This window comes from Streptopelia decaocto (assembly GCF_964273445.1).
Source record: "Streptopelia decaocto genome assembly, chromosome: 5".
Classification (NCBI taxonomy): Eukaryota; Metazoa; Chordata; class Aves; order Columbiformes; family Columbidae; genus Streptopelia; species Streptopelia decaocto.
Genome location: NC_138659.1, coordinates 50,033,229 through 50,049,964, shown reverse-complemented (window position 1 = coordinate 50,049,964; position 16,736 = coordinate 50,033,229). Strand labels below are relative to the sequence as shown.

At 44.4% G+C, this 16,736-nt stretch overlaps 1 protein-coding gene across 7 annotated transcripts in view; it reads right to left on the bottom strand.

Annotated features, from left to right (window-relative positions):
* The window catches only part of CAMK2G (calcium/calmodulin dependent protein kinase II gamma), a 118,795-nt gene that overhangs the window by 12,364 nt on the left and 89,695 nt on the right, over positions 1-16,736 (bottom strand). For 2 of the 7 annotated variants that reach the window (XM_082054533.1, XM_082054536.1), the window contains exons 13-15: positions 14,467-14,507; positions 5,670-5,702; positions 480-524 (exon numbers count right to left, since the gene is read on the bottom strand). In XM_082054533.1, the coding sequence (XP_081910659.1) occupies positions 480-524; positions 5,670-5,702; positions 14,467-14,507 (119 nt within the window). Of the gene's footprint in view, positions 1-479; positions 525-2,135; positions 2,205-5,669; positions 5,703-14,466; positions 14,508-16,736 lie in introns of all 7 variants that reach the window. The other 5 variants (XM_082054532.1, XM_082054535.1, XM_082054534.1 and 2 more) reach the window with 3 other exon arrangements.

The following is a 16,736-nucleotide window of genomic DNA, read 5'->3' as shown; positions in this document are numbered from 1 at the left end:
GCAAAACTTAACAGCATCTTTGCTCAGCTTTTGCGTGTTCAAGCCATCCGCCCAGAACTTTTGCAAGGACAGAAGTTACCAAACTCTGTCAAACGAGATAAAATGGGGGTTACTTCCGTTTGGAAGAAGGATAGCCTAGGAACCCTCCTCTAGCTTCCTGTGGTTTTCTCGGAGGAACAGGTTTCCATTTCCAGAATAAAAAAAAAAAAAAAAAAAAAGTGCATAAGTGCCTGTATTTTCCACCCCACATATGAAAGAGAGTGGGGATTACACACTGCAGTATTTGAACAGTTGTCCCTACTCAGCCTCTTCCAGAGATCCACAGCCATACAAGACAACCCTCCTAATCCACTGCCAGCAGTATTCAGGAACACGTTACAAACCAGACGTCAGAAAGGTAGAAACTGCATTAAGACACACAAAGATAAGAACAAACAGCAAGAAGCAGAGGCTTCTCTGACAACACTCCCATCCCTTACCTTTATGCCATCTGTAGCATTATGGACAACAGTTGTTTGAGGCTCCTAGGAAAGGATGGAAGAATCATTAAACTCCAGTTCCAAAGCATTCTCTTATTTATTTTCACTCCCCAACAAGTGGAGAAAAGGTGACCGACATTAATTTAAAAAAAAAAAAAAAAAAAGATCAAACCACAAACTCCAAACAGCACACATGTGCTTGTGTGTGCACACACATACTTCCTGCACAGGTTTCCCGAAGAGAGAGGCTGCACTAAAAGCTACAGTCGCAAGGAGACAAAGCCCTCAGCTTCCCTGAAATTGCCCCACATTCTCATTTTCCCTCCAGTGAGCCAGGCTGGCACAAATGCCAGAAGGCAGCCGAGCAGCCAGTCTGCCCCCTCTGCAGCCGCTTGTGAAGTACTGACCCTCAGCAACATCCTCCCTGGGGAACGCTTCAGAAGAGGGAGAGGGGGAGGAAAGAATAATACTGGGCTGGGGTCTTTGTCTCCCAGTTTTTTGGAAAGTTTGCTGGGTATTTTACCCTAAAAAAGGGACATTCATAATTTCCATAATAAAAAGGGGATAAGCCAGACCACCTCAATGCCTCTCAGAGAAGAGTTGCTAAGGTAACTGAAAAAAGGCACATTTGTCTAAATGTCTCTCAAATGAGATCCAATTTCATTAATAACAACAATAATTAATAATTTAGAAAGGCTCCCTTCAGTATCAAAACCATGATGAACAAAGCCAGTGATGGGAAAACAGAAAATTATGAAGTGTCCCAAGAACCCTCTGCCCTACAGCAAACAACAAAACCACCAAATCCCACCCTCCCACCCCCCAAAAAATGCCAAATCCAGCTCTCCAGAGACACACAACAAAGAGCAGCTACCAGGACTATGGGTGCTAACTGGCTCCTGCACTCATCCCTTCGTTACTAGGACAAGACTTCAGCATCCTGCACCATCTCCTCCCACTGCTGTCACCCTGGCCGGGTGGCTCAGTGAGGGCGCCAGGGACTGGGACAGTGCAGTGACGTACACTCACCATCTACCTCTGTCCCCACTGCACTGCTGCCTGATCTTCCAAGTGTACGGAGGCAGATCACACTGAGCTGTGCTGTTTGTACCAGGCACAGGGCACCCTACGAAGCCCGCTGCACACAGCCCAAACAGAAAATGCTGGCCCAGCAAGCCAGTGAGCTGCGTAGGATCAACCACACAACTGAGCAGGCCAAATGGGCCATCAAAGGATTGCTCTAAAAGCCCTTTGCCTGCCCTTTCTTCTGTGGTGTCCTGAAGTCCATCCTCCATTTCCTGGGTGCTGGTGAGTGGATGGAGCTTGCCACTCTCTTCTTCCAAACCAGCCTCCCCAAAGCCAGCAGGAACAGTTGAACGGGACACACAGAACTATACAGGGATGGCACAAGGGGAAGTCGAGGCAAGCTGCGATCCCCACATCCAACCACAGCTCTGCTCAGCACCCCCAACCCAAAGCCTGTGAGGCTGTGATCAGGCCCCACAGCAGCACAGGGACACACACAGAACGAAGCCAAAACACAAGCTGAAACAGAGCAGCACAAGCAGCACTCGGGATGGGGGAAGGAGAGAAAGGGAGAGGACAGAATCAAAATTAAACCAAACAGGAAAAAAAAATAGTGGTTGGGGAAGATACCATGGACGTCTGCACTGGGGGTGTTTCTTTTGCAGTGCTTACTATACTGGTTTTGTTGTTGCTCTGTGGCTGAGACAGAAAAACATGGTTTTAGTTCCCCTGCTGGGCAGCAGAGGCAGCAAGAAAATAACAGTATTGCTTCAATCCCAACCATCTCAGACCCTCCCTCCCCATAGGCTCATCATCAAGAAGAGGGAGGAAGGAGGAGTGCTGCCCGGGTCACTGGACATCATCCTTTCCTCAGAGGCAACAGATGTTGTAAGGGATGTACCAAAACCCAAATGTGCATGGACTGCTAGAGCTATAAGGAAGAAAAACAGAAAGGAAAAAGGCAGCAGCCAAAAGGGTTGGGGAGAATCCTGCAATGAGTACCAACAAAAGTATTTGGTGAAGAAGAATGAGTGATGGCAGCAGTCCTGAGAGAAAGAGACTACAGAAGTGAGAAACACAGAATAGCCATGGTGCAGTCTCAAACGGGGCAAATGGAGTTGTATCTGAGGAGTCCCAAAGTGTGCAGGAACAGTCCTAGATATGTGATGATGCTGAGGGTCCCAGGGAATCTACTTATGCAGGAAAAAGTGTGGTCAGCTCTAGAAATGGTAGAGGAAAGTGAGTTATGATGTGTTGTGTTCCTGCTGTGACCTGAACAAAGAGACTTCAGGACCAAAATATGGAAAGGGATGGGGGTGGGAGGCAAGGAAAAGGCCATGCAGTTCCCCAAGTAGCGAGTCCGCTGGATGGTACCCAGTGGCTTTTAATCTTTCCCTTCTTCAGCCTCTCTTGTAGCTGTGGTAGAAGAATAAAATCTACATTTCCTGCATTCACACAGCACAACAGTAAGGCAGCCACCAGCTTGCTGCAAAGAAACGTCCCATTGAGTCATGTACGCCAGTTATATCAGGAATGAGAAAGGTCTATGCAGGAAGACACACCTGTGTATATAGTTCCTACTCCACAAATCCAGACAGTTGCTGGAGAATTAGGCCCACAGTTACACTGCCATGTAACTCCCACACCAGCTGTATAGATCTCTTCCTGCCAGTCACCACCAACAACATCAAAATCAGCACTGCAGGAGCATTCTCAGACTCCTTGGTTTACAGATCAGGCTACTGGATGGGAGATCACAGCAGTGTGACCCCATTGCAGCTGCTCTCCATCCCACTGTTCTTGGGGAGGGCAAACTCGTACTGCAAAACATCAGACCCTCATCACCCAGTAATCACCACAAAGAACACACAAGTCAAATGCTGAGCTGGAAAAAACATCTGCCAAACTGTGTCAACCAGAGACAGATCCTATGAGGCTGAGACTTCACAAACACCTACTAATACTTCAGTTTTTCTTCACAAGCAGCATGCCTTGGCTTAGCTATATGTTTCGGAGAGGGAGAGGGGAGAAACAGAAGAGGAAGATGGGGCAGGTGGAGAGGGGAGGAAGTGGAAAAGAGAGGCAGGAATGAATTCTCAAAAAGTCCATGGAAAAACAAAAGAGCATATGACACACTCATTCCCAAAGCTAAGAAAGGAGAAACACTTCAAGAAGCTATACAAAAATACTTTGATTTTTCAGAAGACTTTATAACTGAGGCCAAATGGGGAAAAAAATAATCCAGGAAGCCACTGTTCTGAAAAGAAGTTGACATCAGCTTGCTAGGCATGAGACGTCACCTTTCAAAGTGCAGACCCACGCACACAGCCTACTCTCCAGGCTGCACTGAACACCCAGGACTTCCATCTACTCTTCCCCAGCCAGTGGGCTGAAGAAGACTGAGTATCATGTTTGCTAGTCCAGAATCACATAGCATTTTACTCCATGTCAGAGTCCCAAGGAAATAAGAAGCAGAAGACTTAGCCCAAGCATTTTTCATGTCTCTTTCTCAGATGGAGGTATCTGACATACTGAGCTTCGCACATACATTTGTGTCTATGGTCACTTAAGCTTTCCTGGAAGACTGGCCTGCCCTTCTCAGAGCCCCAGGTATTACAGCCAACTCTTGCCCTCCTTCCCCTCCTGCTGCCAGCCAACATCATAGGCACTGGGCAGGCGACGAGCCTTGGTAATTCACAGTGGTACAGCTCAAGTTAAAAGAGGCCAATTCACCTCAAAAGGTGCCAGACCCTTCTTAAGATCTATGTAACGCAATTAGTTTTGGCACAGCAGTTGGCAGCGCTTCCTGAGCTAGACAAGAGACAGAGAGACAGACAGGCACAAACAACACAGAGGGTGCAAGAGAAAGAAAACAGACCAGTGATCATATCGCTAGGCTCACATTTCTAGCCAGCTAAAAGAAAATAAGTACCAACACATGGGCCATCTCTGGTTATTTAGCCACCTTCACTGCTTCCACGTTTTCTGAGGCTGACACACAGTTTACATATCCTAGCTGCTTTAAAACAACGTGCAGAGGGAATTTAAGTATTGCTGGCAGTGGGCAGAAAAGAAGGGCAAGAAAGGCACAGCAAACTCCTGCTCTGGAGTTTCATAAAGGAGCTGGTGAAGTCAGTCCCTCACATCAGATTTTCCAAGCAGTACTTTGAGATTACTTTTTGGTGTTTACATAGTTTTAAGGAGGAAGAGGAGAAATATCTTCTAGATAGTAATGTAGAAGCAAATTATTCTGCTTTCTCAGTAGTATAACATTCCTATTCCTACCTGCAATAGGGAAGAAATATTTTCTGTTCTTTTTCTGTCTAAATAATGCAATAACTAATTTTTGTACTTTAGTTACTGTTCATATCTCATTGACAGAGACAATGGGCTGTGTATGACTCCTTACAATATGGCACTGGCCAATTTTCTCTTTGCTCCCTTGAGACTGGATTTGACTACTTTTCTGACAAATTCTACAGATGTCAAACATCTGGATGGATAAATGAAAGAAAATGAATGGGACAGGGGAGGCAGTTACTGGGTATTTGATCATGCTGGGAAACAAACGAGATCAGGACAAAAGGAAGTTTCAGATTATAAATGCTCTGACAAACCTTTTCAGTAAGTATGCTTAAAAAAAGAAGTGACCAGCAGCTCTGAGCTGCCCAGCGGTGCTGTGCCCACACATTTCATCTGAACAGTGGGGCCCCATCAGTCTCTGCCACATTTGAAGCGACTCCCAGTTTGCTCTACACTGCAGGGCTCCCACCAAGGATGACGGCACCAACACCAGGCAAAGCACCTGCTCCTCTTTTTGGCACCTCTGCAATAGAATGACAAAGCCCCATGTCCAGGCACATACCTGCTCTGCTGAGCCCAGGAGAACCACTACCTTTTTTGGTTCACACTTAGAGCAGGCAAGGTCAAACTGCATTGCCAGCAGTTGATTTTCTGCACAAAATGGGAACTGTATGACTGGCCGGGGGCCAAACACTTACAGGGCCCTTTTAGTGAGGACACGGACCTTTCAGTGCACAATGACTCCCCCACCACCACCCTCCCGCACAGACATGCTATGTAGGGTGATGAGCACAAGCCGAGCGTGCATGGCATGAGAATGGCGGACGCACGAATCGCAGGCAGCTTACGGGAGGTGCTCACCATCAAATGCACACTGGAGCTCGACTTCCTTTTCTGGACACACCATTGAGAGAGGGAAAGAGAAGGGAAGAGAGGAGATGAGAAGAAAAGCACAGAAACTATTCACACATTAGTGTGCCAGCAAGGGCCCCCCTGCCAATAATGCTCCCCTAAGGGCAGGTATAAGCAGCAGCAGAAATGCACAGACATGTCAGCAGGTGCAGAGAGAAGTCACCATTAAAGAACATGACTACACACCAGGGGAAAGGGCAGGGCTGAAGACCCCTATCCACTCAAACATCAAGGTCAGAACATAGTTGCCCCACACACTGATACAGGGAGAGGAGAAGAGAAAGGAATACATATACACAAGATGTAGGATGCAAGGGGGTGCCTCTATGTGCTCTCCCACCTCAGAAAACTGTACAACTTCCCCAGCCACACGGAAGAGGTAAACAGAAAACACCCGCGTGTTCACCTTGGGAGGAAGCAGAGGTGTGTTTTCAACTAGAATCAGAGGGTAGGGAGGAGAGCACAACGAGAGGGGCATCCTTAAGGGCTGAAAATAAGAGGGAACTTCTGTGCATAGCATGGAGAAGAGAAAGGCTCCCTCACACTGAAATTGGGGCTGATGGGAAAGGCAAGGTGTGCCCATGCTCAGACACAGAGGAAAGGCGAGAAAGACAAAGCGACACTCAAGAGCCAGCACACCTTGTGCTCTCAGATACTGGAAAGAGAACAAACAGGGCGCAATGCTCAAACATTGCCCAACCTTCTTGGACTCTACTCTTGTTCAAAGGCATCTTCACACTAAACTGCACTCCTGGTAACCCAGTCTCAGCATGCATTTCTCTGCTCTTTCACTGTACTGTCAGTGTCATCCTGTCCAAGCTGAGCCTGGCAGGTCTCTCAGCACTACAATGCTACCCCTTTCCCCTGCAGTCTCCACATATGTTTTCCAGCTGCCCTCCTCCCTTGGTACTATCTAGATTATTTCTCTGCTGCTTACTACAGAGTCTAGCTCACAGAGTAGTGTAGGACAGCACATCCCAGCCAAGAAACATGATGGCGTGGGCTCAGCTACTCCTGCGCATTACCACAGCCCACTTCTGGAGCAGCCCTTGAACCCAGTACAGGCCGTGGAGTTGTACCTCCCTATTTCACATACCTGCTGACCCTTCACAGCTTTCACCTTGAACATTGCCTTCCTCCCTGCTATTGTCACATCAGAGCTCAAACACACATACAGACTGGCATGTCTCTGAGAGCAGAAATGTCCATGTTCAACTTATACTCAGAGCCACATTCCTAATCACACCATACAGCCCAGAATCATGCAGCCATTGCATGACCAGACTTAAACAAGCAAAGCTTCTGCCTCCTCTGATCTTTAATTCCAGTACAGACAGACTCAGAACACTGATCTGTTCACCATTTGGCTCACCGATCTTCCACTTCATGAAGGTACAACACAGGGCTTGTCATAACCTGGTTTACAAACTTGTGATTCCTCTCTTCTGCTTTTAGGACAATTTAGCTTCTCCACAGGCATTTCCTCAAGCTAGAGCTAAAATAAGATGTACTGCCAGAGCATGAATACAATGCTTAGACCACAAACAACCCAGAGAAATCCTTGTACCCAGTCACAACAGGGAATTTTTAACTGGGAGAAGTAGAAATTCACACCAGCTGAGAAACTGCTCCAAAACTTCAGTTTTTATTTTTAATGTATCCTTCAGTTCGCAGCACACAAACAGAGGCTATACAGATACTGCAAGGAAACTTCTCTCTAAGGAAGACCATCTCATTTGAAGTTCAGATTTCCAATGAGTTACAGAAAGTAGAAAAGTGGCAGAAAATGTTGAGACAAGCAAAAGGTTCAATATGAAAGGAGAGTCAACCAACTCATACAGAAAACAATCACCCTCCTACATTAGAGGCGTAAGTAACACTGACACAGGAGACAGAACCCTCAGCAGATCAGAATTTAATTAAGAGTACAATCTAAATTTAAAACAGTGTTGGTCTATTAACATGGCATGCTGTATTGTAGAAATCCCAGAAAGCACATTTTTACTGGCTACTCTAATAACAGGAAGGAAGTTAGCTAGGCAGCAAAAAAAGGGTGGGCAGTGAGGTCTGTGTTAAGACCAGAGCATGAAAAGACCATTACAATTGAAGACAAGTTGGATAATGCCAACATGAGGTACCGGCAGTAAGTGTTAAAGCACCAAAACTTATTAAGTCAAAACATACACAAGGAAGTAACTAAAACCAGATGAGTCTCCCACCATCTCCTCTGTAACAGCTGCATCAGAGCCATCTCCCTCACCTTCCGAAGATGACTAGCTCAGTGAGCAAAACTTTTTTGTTCTTCTTGTGATGTGACTGCAACTTAGCAATGACGTTTAGTTACAGAATTCTCTTTCCCTTCCATAGCACAGCTACATCTCTAAGTGTTTCTAGGCAGATAGCCCATGGTAAAGTACCTCACTGATCACTTTAAGGATTTCCCTACATCTGAACAACAAAACATTCTCCCGAAGCAGTATGGACATATTCTTCTCAAACTCAGGGATCAAAGTTTATTAAAGTTCGGTTTCTGTATTTGTGTGCAATTAAGGTGTTCATCTCAAAAGAGGAGCAGATTCTCTACCCTGAAACTTAAGGAAGACTCTTCCTTTATGTAACAATAAACAGAAGTCAGCAGGTAACAAAAGAGAACCTGAAGAATCACTGTCCCTTCAACATAGCAGCAATACTAGAAATGGCGAATGTTAAATCATTCCAAGCACCTACAGAAAATACAAGACATACTAGAAGAGGCTATAGGAAGTACAGTGATTCCAGGCAAGGTCCCATTCACAGTTCTGGGCACTTACCCTGGTTATCTTTTTACACCACCTTTTTGTGCTTCTGCCTTCTACACGCAGTTCTGACACAGTCTGATACTGACAGTGAATTTATGTTAAAATACCATGCTTGCTGCAACTCATATTCCTATAGACAGTATAGTCATTTCAGGACTCAAGGTAGGAAAAAAAAGATGTTGAACTCAAAGCAGATCAGTGAGTGGCAGCCTGAACTAGCAGATCTGAGCTCCTATTTCTACTTCTGCTTCAGTCTTTTTATGAGATGATGAGCAAATAATTTAATCTTTGTCAGTCCAGCTTTTCTCTTGCCCTTTGCCAGCTTGTCTATTTAAATTGTAAGCTAAGAGGCAGGGATTTTCTGCTTAGGCACTGCTACAGTACTAAGCACACTGGGCCCTTGATCTCAGTTGGAGTTTCCAGGCGTTACAACAATGCAGTGAAAAAAGTGAATGCATCAAAGATGGGTAGAATGTGTTACTAGATGTCAGCACTTAAACAGATCTGAAGCGCTCCCCACATGTCTCGTATAAAACAGTTCAGCATAAAACTGTGCTGATCAGGTGAACTTGGGTTCTCCTTATTTAGCTTCACTATAACCATCTTTAAACAGTATGGCTTTAAGATCATAACCAGTCCAGACATGGAAATAGGAGTATTTACTCCTGTTGGTCACTGCATGGATGTTACCTGACCCTTGCAGATTTCCTAAGGATTCCCTGTTGGCTCATTTTGCTGCTGTGCCTTCTCTGTCTGGGGCACATTGCACAAACTGCTTTCTCAGCAGCCGTGCCACCTTACACAGCATCCTGCCTTCCCCACATTCTCTTAACTGGGCAAAAGGCAAGGAAACCTGGTGCCCGCCACGCATAAAATGTACGCTTTCCATGATATTCCTTACAAACAGCAGAACAAATGGTATTTGGTGCCTCTTTGCAGTTATGTAAGATGAAGGGCAGGTTTTACAACATTAACCTTGTCACACCAAAAATCTGGATTTTTCACTCTTTCAGCTATGCTGTTCAGCTTTTACTGAGAAAGAAAACAGTGTGTATGCAGCAGACAGACAAGGCAGAATATAAAAAAATTGCAGAGCATTGCAAATGAATGCTGTTAAAATCTCCTGCATCCCATAGCATTCTCCATAAATTACTATTTACATAGAGTGTTACACCGGGCCTGAAAAACATTATTGATATCATTTTGTACCACATAATCACCAACCAAAGCGCTCAGGAAAAAAAAAAAAAAGAAGAAACTGACAGCTTAGAGAAGAACTAATTTTAAAATACTTGCAATTACATACTTAACTAAAAATAGCACTTTGCGCATTAAAAAATTCTGAGTATAAAATGGATGTGATAGGCCATGCTAGAACTGGAAACTGACGCATCCTCTCATACCAGTAGGAAGGGAAATTCCCCTTTGGGAAAAAAGGGAACACGACTGTTTGAAGAGCTGCCCAAAATCAAAAAAACCCAACAGTAGGACTGTAACACTAACTACAGGGAGCCCAGACTCTGACAAGGTCATAGAAAGGACATAGAGCATAAAGTGTCCTTAATCTTCACCCAGGTGTTTGCCCCAGCCCGTTCCTTAACCCCTCCCTCACCTTGCAGTGGATGGCAAATCCAGGCAGAAAGGGGAACAAGAAAGCAAGAAGATCTGATATGGAACTATGTAAGGTAAATTTTAAAATGGCAGCTGCACGATATTGCTCATAAATTTAGAATGTTAAAAAAAAATACCTGGGACCTACAGTGGTGGCCACAAGATATGTGGTATGTTACATGACTCTGCAATACGTCACCCAGTATCTTCTAGCCTCGCTTTCTGGATTTGAAAGCAGAAAAGCATGTTCCTTGGGGATAAAACCTGAGCCTTCCTTGTTGTTACTGCATCAGCCTGGATCCAAATTTTGCCTGAAGAAAGTAAGTGCAGCACTACCAAAGGTTTGGTAAGCAGGAACAATTTAAGATTCAAGGCAGTTTAAATCATTCATTATTTAAGATAATGGAAAAGTTCTCAAGTGCCAAGGTGATGAAATATCTACCAATTAGCAGAATTAGTACTTGAAATAGAAGCAGCAGTGCTAAATGAAAACCAGGAATGCTTCAAATAGATTTTGGAGAAGACTTTGCTAGAGGAGAGGGTCATACACATGGAAATTTATCAAAATAACATCACTGTGGACACATCTATATTTGGAATAATTTTTAAAAAGTTTCATTCCTGTCTTCCTGTCCTGATTTAAACTTCCCCTGCTTCCAAAATGGTCCGATGCAAAGAAAATGCATGCATCTCATTGCTCTAGTGTGTTAGGGCTTGTTTCAGTAAAGGATTAGAGCCAATTCCCATAGAAATAAAAATCATGTGTTTTTTCTTACTTATCAGCTCAACATGACTCACAGAAGATGCTCATATCACCACATATGACTAACATATCATTCCTTTCCCATTTATGCTAAATCAGCAATAACATGCTGCATTCGCATCAGATATCCACCAACACATATTTTCATGCAGATCTTGGTAATAAAGCATGAGGAGGACATCTAGGTTCCACTCAAACTTGCCTAATATTATGTTATAGAAATTCCTACTGTATTTGTCACATAATGCAGGATTCTAGCATAGGTAGCTCTGAATACCAGCCAAAAGGATGGGAAAGTTACTTTGAACAGAAAGTAAATTAAAGCAAACTAGCAATGTTTTTTTCTCAATGGGCTTAAAGCCATCAGTTTTTACAGTAGTGTAATCATCAGTTAGTGGAAGAAATACTCTTTTCATTCTCATCTACTGTGTGGAAGTCTGCGGCAACACAGTCATGGAGCAGAGGCACCCTGGACCAGCTAAAGCCAGTGAAGAAACTGAAACATACTTTCTTTCAAAACTCCAGAAGGAATTAATTTCCAAGGTTCTAACCAAAAAACCCCAACACACACACACACACAAAACATCATCACGAAACCACACAAAACAACAACACTCACCAACAAACAAAACAAAACCAAACACAACACCACCAAATGACAAAGCAAACAACCAAAAAAATTCCACCAATCAAACCAGGAGCCTCCATATCTGGAGGGAACAAAAGACACAGGCTAACCACGTGGCTCGTGGTCAGCAGCAGACTGCAGTTAAAAATACAGCATGCAATGCTTGTTCTAAACCTACATTTGATGTAAAATTATACAGGAAGTGGGAGTGAAAAGGATACGACAAAGCTGAAAATCTGTTTAGTGTTCAAGTCAGGGTATCTATGCTATGCACTAATGGGCAATAGACAAAAAAACTCACAGTTTGCTTCAAGCAATGCAAGATCAGATGCTCCTAACTGAACCAGTCACTGACACAGGTTGTTTGTCAGAACTATCTAGGATTAGAAAATCAGCAGGGCTAAAATTACAAATCTCCTGCATAGGGAGCAATACATGAAAAGCAAGTTGGTCACAATGGTGAAGCCACCAACCAGACAGTGATCAGCACAGATTCTCCTGCACAGCAGTCAAGCATGCCAGTGCTGCTCCAATAGTGAATGGAAGCAGTAAAAGGCTACACTTCCATGGGGTGACTAATGGGAGGCAGCACCATACATGTAGATGGCAGGGGCAAGGAAGGAGATAAGCATGTAGCCACAGAAATCTTACAACAGAGGTGTTAAGGATGTACTATAAAAACACACAGACCGCTACCTGCTCTCTGTCTTGTGCAAACTTAGCACTGGGGGGAAGTGGCCTGTACTTTAAAAGTCTGCATTACTGAGCAAGAGGGTTACTCAAAACACCAGCTTTAAGAAGAAACATATAATTTATTTCTGAGTTTCAAAGTTTACAGAAATGAGGACTCAAAAGTCACACCTGAAGACAGAGGCCACTTGGGGAACATGGGAAGCTTAAACAATGCTTATGAGGGCCCTTAGCCCAGGCTGAAAGCATGGGATGCCCTTGTGGGCACCACTCGGGTTTATTCTGCAGAGCATGACTGCTCTAACACTTAGGAACAAGGATGCTGGATGCAGACTCTTGACTGCAGGTTTCCAGTGCCATGCAGAAGTACAGAAGAGGTTCTGAGAGGGCAAACCCATTCACCATGTACAAAGAATGCTATGCTCTCTAATCTACCTTCCACTTTATTATAAGTATTCAACTATATATATCAGAACAACATATACTGTGAAGAGTTGAAGAATACTTCGAATCACTTAGAAAAGCAAATCCAGCTTGATTCTTTTCACAGAGGAAGACACAGTGTTCTCAATGAATCAAACACCAGAAGCTTTCTATGTAGCTGGAACTCTAACATGCAGGTCTCCTTGTAACTACACGACCAGGAAGCTGTGCCTCAAAACCTGTGTGCACATCATCTGTTCATTTCAGGAAGATTTTGACCCAAGTTGTAGCCCATCCTGAGAGCATGCTGGAAATCAAGAATCCTGTAAGAAAACCTGTTTTTTCTAGGTAGGTGACAAAAAATATGTAGAAGGGCTGTTATTTGCTGCTTTTCCAGTTGCTTCTCCCTGCCACGTTGTGATTTTGGAGCACGTATCTGCTGGTTCTCAGTACACAACGTTTGGGATCATCCATTTTAATTCTACTGGGATTTTACTGTAATGTTTTCCATATCAACAGATGTGACAACTCAAACACGCTGTATTAGCATGCAGGTGTTCAATGCATGTCTGTACCAGAGGCAGGCATGTGCAAAGGCACAAAAGCTCACTCTTACAGACACATTTCAAAGAGAAGTATCCTAGGGCAAGAACAGCAGTTCTGCATAGCATTTTGGTCAAAAAACCCCAAAGATTTGGGTGTCATTAGGGCAGAACACAGCAGAACTGCAAGAATGCAGGCTTTTCTACAGCAGTCCCCAAAGCAAATGCAGCTCCTCTGAAAACACCTGTTTCCAGCAGCCTGTTTGTATTGTGAGCCCTCTAGAAACAGAGACTCATTAAAATGGAAAAGGGCTAAAAGAGCAGGAGAGAACAAGCATGCTGGTCCTGGAGAGTGCATGTCAACCCCCCCAGCATGGGGAGAATGAAGTCTGTCCACAATGCAAAACCAGGAGATGAACTATTCCACCTAACAACTGTGGAGAAAGGTTCAGACTTCAAATGAAAATGCAGGCAAATAGACCAAACCCTACTTTTGCACAGGGAGGACTGTTATCCTTTGGAACAGTTAGAAGAGGAAATTGCTCTGGCCCATAACTGTCTCTACTCCAGTACCAGCTGCTAAAGGGCTACTGCTTGCAACAACACACAGCCTTGGGAATGGCCTGTTTGACCTCCAGAACTAACGGATGACCATGCACACACAGGTGAAACTGAAGTGGGGATAATTCCCCTCAGAAGGGAACAGGAGAGCACGTGGCTCTCAGGGTCATGGACCAAACTCTAACACAAGACTCAGTTTCCATTCTGTCCAAACATTAATATCTATCTGGAGGCTCCTCCTTCCCCACTCTCTTCCCAGCTCAACTTTCATCATTCTGTGCAAGGGGCAGGGGAGGTGGAAGCGGGGCAGAAAGGTTTCCATGGGGTCTGCTGGGTATCATCAGTCACTGACAATTGCTCAGTGCAATTTCAATACCCAGAAGCATTCCCCAATGAACAGAAAACACTAGTCAGAGGCATGTGTTACTTTTGAGCAAGTCCTTGGTCTTTCTAACCCACAGCACTGACCAGTTTTCCATACTTCAGAGAAGGGGGGAAAAAGAAATCTTGCTGGTACAACAGTGCACTTAGCTAGTTGTGTGATGTATAAGGTGCATGTAAAGAACATTAAGATCCCACCCAGAGCCCCATAACAATACACTGAACATAACAATTCCAGCCACAAGACAGGGCTGTGATTTTACCCTGGAAGAGGATGGGCACCAGGGAAAGCGGCTGCCTTCTCTTCAGATGGTGTGAGATAGAGTGAAATGTGAAATCAAGAACTTACCTTCACTCCATCTGACTTCTTGTTCAGCAGGCTTTTGGCAGCTGTGGAGAGAAGCAGAAGTAGGTCAGATTTTGGTTTCAAGACTATTCTGTCTTTCACACACACTTCCCTTAAAACTGCACAAGACTTCAGAAGGACAACGATCCTACTAATCCCTCAAAAACAGGCTGAGTCGCTCATCAAATCCAACCTAATAGCAGAGGGTCACCTATCCTATCTGTTGTTCACTAATTGAGCAAAAATGCTCCCACTTTCACCATCTCAGGAAGACGAAGTCTGAAATGACACTTCGGAGCTCCTCTGTTTCAACTCTCTGCTCACACACTGTGACCCCATCCAGAAGTGCCAGTAGCTACAGAGGGCAAAGCTAAAGAAATCTGCCAGATCTCTGCAACAGGATCAAGGTTTTACCCTGAAGTGCAGACATTCACATAACAGACTTGGGTTAGCAAAGGGGGCACTGATAATGCACAGGCCTCCTAATTACTGCTATTCACAGTTACTCTAGGGAAGCATCTGGATAGCTGAAAGAGACAGGAGAAGTGCAAAAGGCAGCATCTGATAACTGTTAAAAAAAATAAAAGGGAATGAGAAAAGAGACAGAAACTAGGCTCAGTTTCTTCACTGAAAAGTAAAGATGTTCTTCTGTGCTCAACTTGAACAACTGGCACTAGGAAAGAAAGCAAGAGCATGATAAGCACAGACAGGGAGATCACAATGAATGCCCAGCAAAAGGCACACTTGGGACTGACAAACAAGCCGCTCCATCTATTACAGTAAAGTGGCATGTTGACAAGGACTGTCAACAGTAAGACCCCATCTACAACCTCAACAAATATAAAACATAGCTTGCCTACTCATGAAGAATGTATTCAGTTGTTTCAACTTCTGTAAACAGCACACCAGAGACCTACTGGTCCAGAACACTGATATGCCTCTCCTAAGCAGCTGCTGGGAAGCAAATGGGTCTGGGTTGACCTGGATTCTCTTTTCAGCAAAGATGAGGCCTAGAGAAAAGACAAGTCCTAAGACTATGCTCACATGACTGTTAAAATGCTTCACTCCCAAAGACATGCTGACCAACTCATATACAGAGTGCTCAGTCTCTCTATAGAAGCAGCAACATTAGGCAAAAATGTTTTTGCAATATCCAGGCAACTGCTCAAGTTTTATATCAAAAGCATTTTCCACCCTGCCTTCCCTACTACATCACCCTACAGATATAGATTAACAATATCAGCTGAGCTGGTGCAAACGACTGCAGCAACTCTTCACAATACAGAGGTAGTACCCCACATAAATTTATTACAATCTCTGGATTGGTTTTCCTAATTCTACTCCCTAACGCAAATATAAAGCGAGATCAGGAATTTGTCTTCATTCCTGCTGTCAGAAACCGTCCAAGAACACTGGAAGAACCTCATGCATAGGTTTTCTGAATGCAACATGTCTAAACACAATGCTCCAATGTGCACACATGAAGGTGGGCAAAGTGACCCAAGCAACTCAACTGCCCTGCAACAGTTTCTTTGCTGAGTGCACACACACTAAAGCCTTGCAAGATTGAATCTAAGAGACAAGTTCTTGCCACCTTCAAAGCATGACGAGGATCAGCTTGATTCCACATGCAAGCGAGGGGAACAAGGTGACCATGGGATCAAAAGGGGTCCAGCGTTTGTACCACACCAGACATCTCACACAACTGTTAAAAACGAGCAACTGTTAAGGCCTTACAACAGTTCAGATAGAGAAAAGGATTCTGCAACTTAACAAATATCACAAATCGGACATCCTTGAAGTGAAAAAAGAAACATCAGAGAAGGGAAACAGCACCACCATATGTCCTAGCAATGACCCAGACACAAGCTGGGAAGCAACGTTTTTCACACTTTCTGCAGTTTCCCCAGAGCTGCACATTTGTCTTTGCGGACAGAAGACAGCTAAAATCACGTTCTCCGGCAAGAAGGCAAATTCAGCTGAGAGTCCTCTGTGTGGCCCAGCCCTGTGCGCTGCGGAGCCCACACTGCAGTGCAGCCCCTGCCCTGCTCACACCTCTGCACGGCACACACTGCTCCCCCAGGCCTGGCAGCACCCCTGCACTGCAGAAGGCAACTCAGTCTGTGGTCTATTTAGTTCTGTGGTTTGTAAGGGCAACTGAAGAGCTCACGAAACGCACTCAAACACAAAGATGACTGTGGAGACCTCAAACACAAGAGAGGCATATAGAATTACTCACAGGTCAACCTGTACATGTTATGAGACAGAAATTA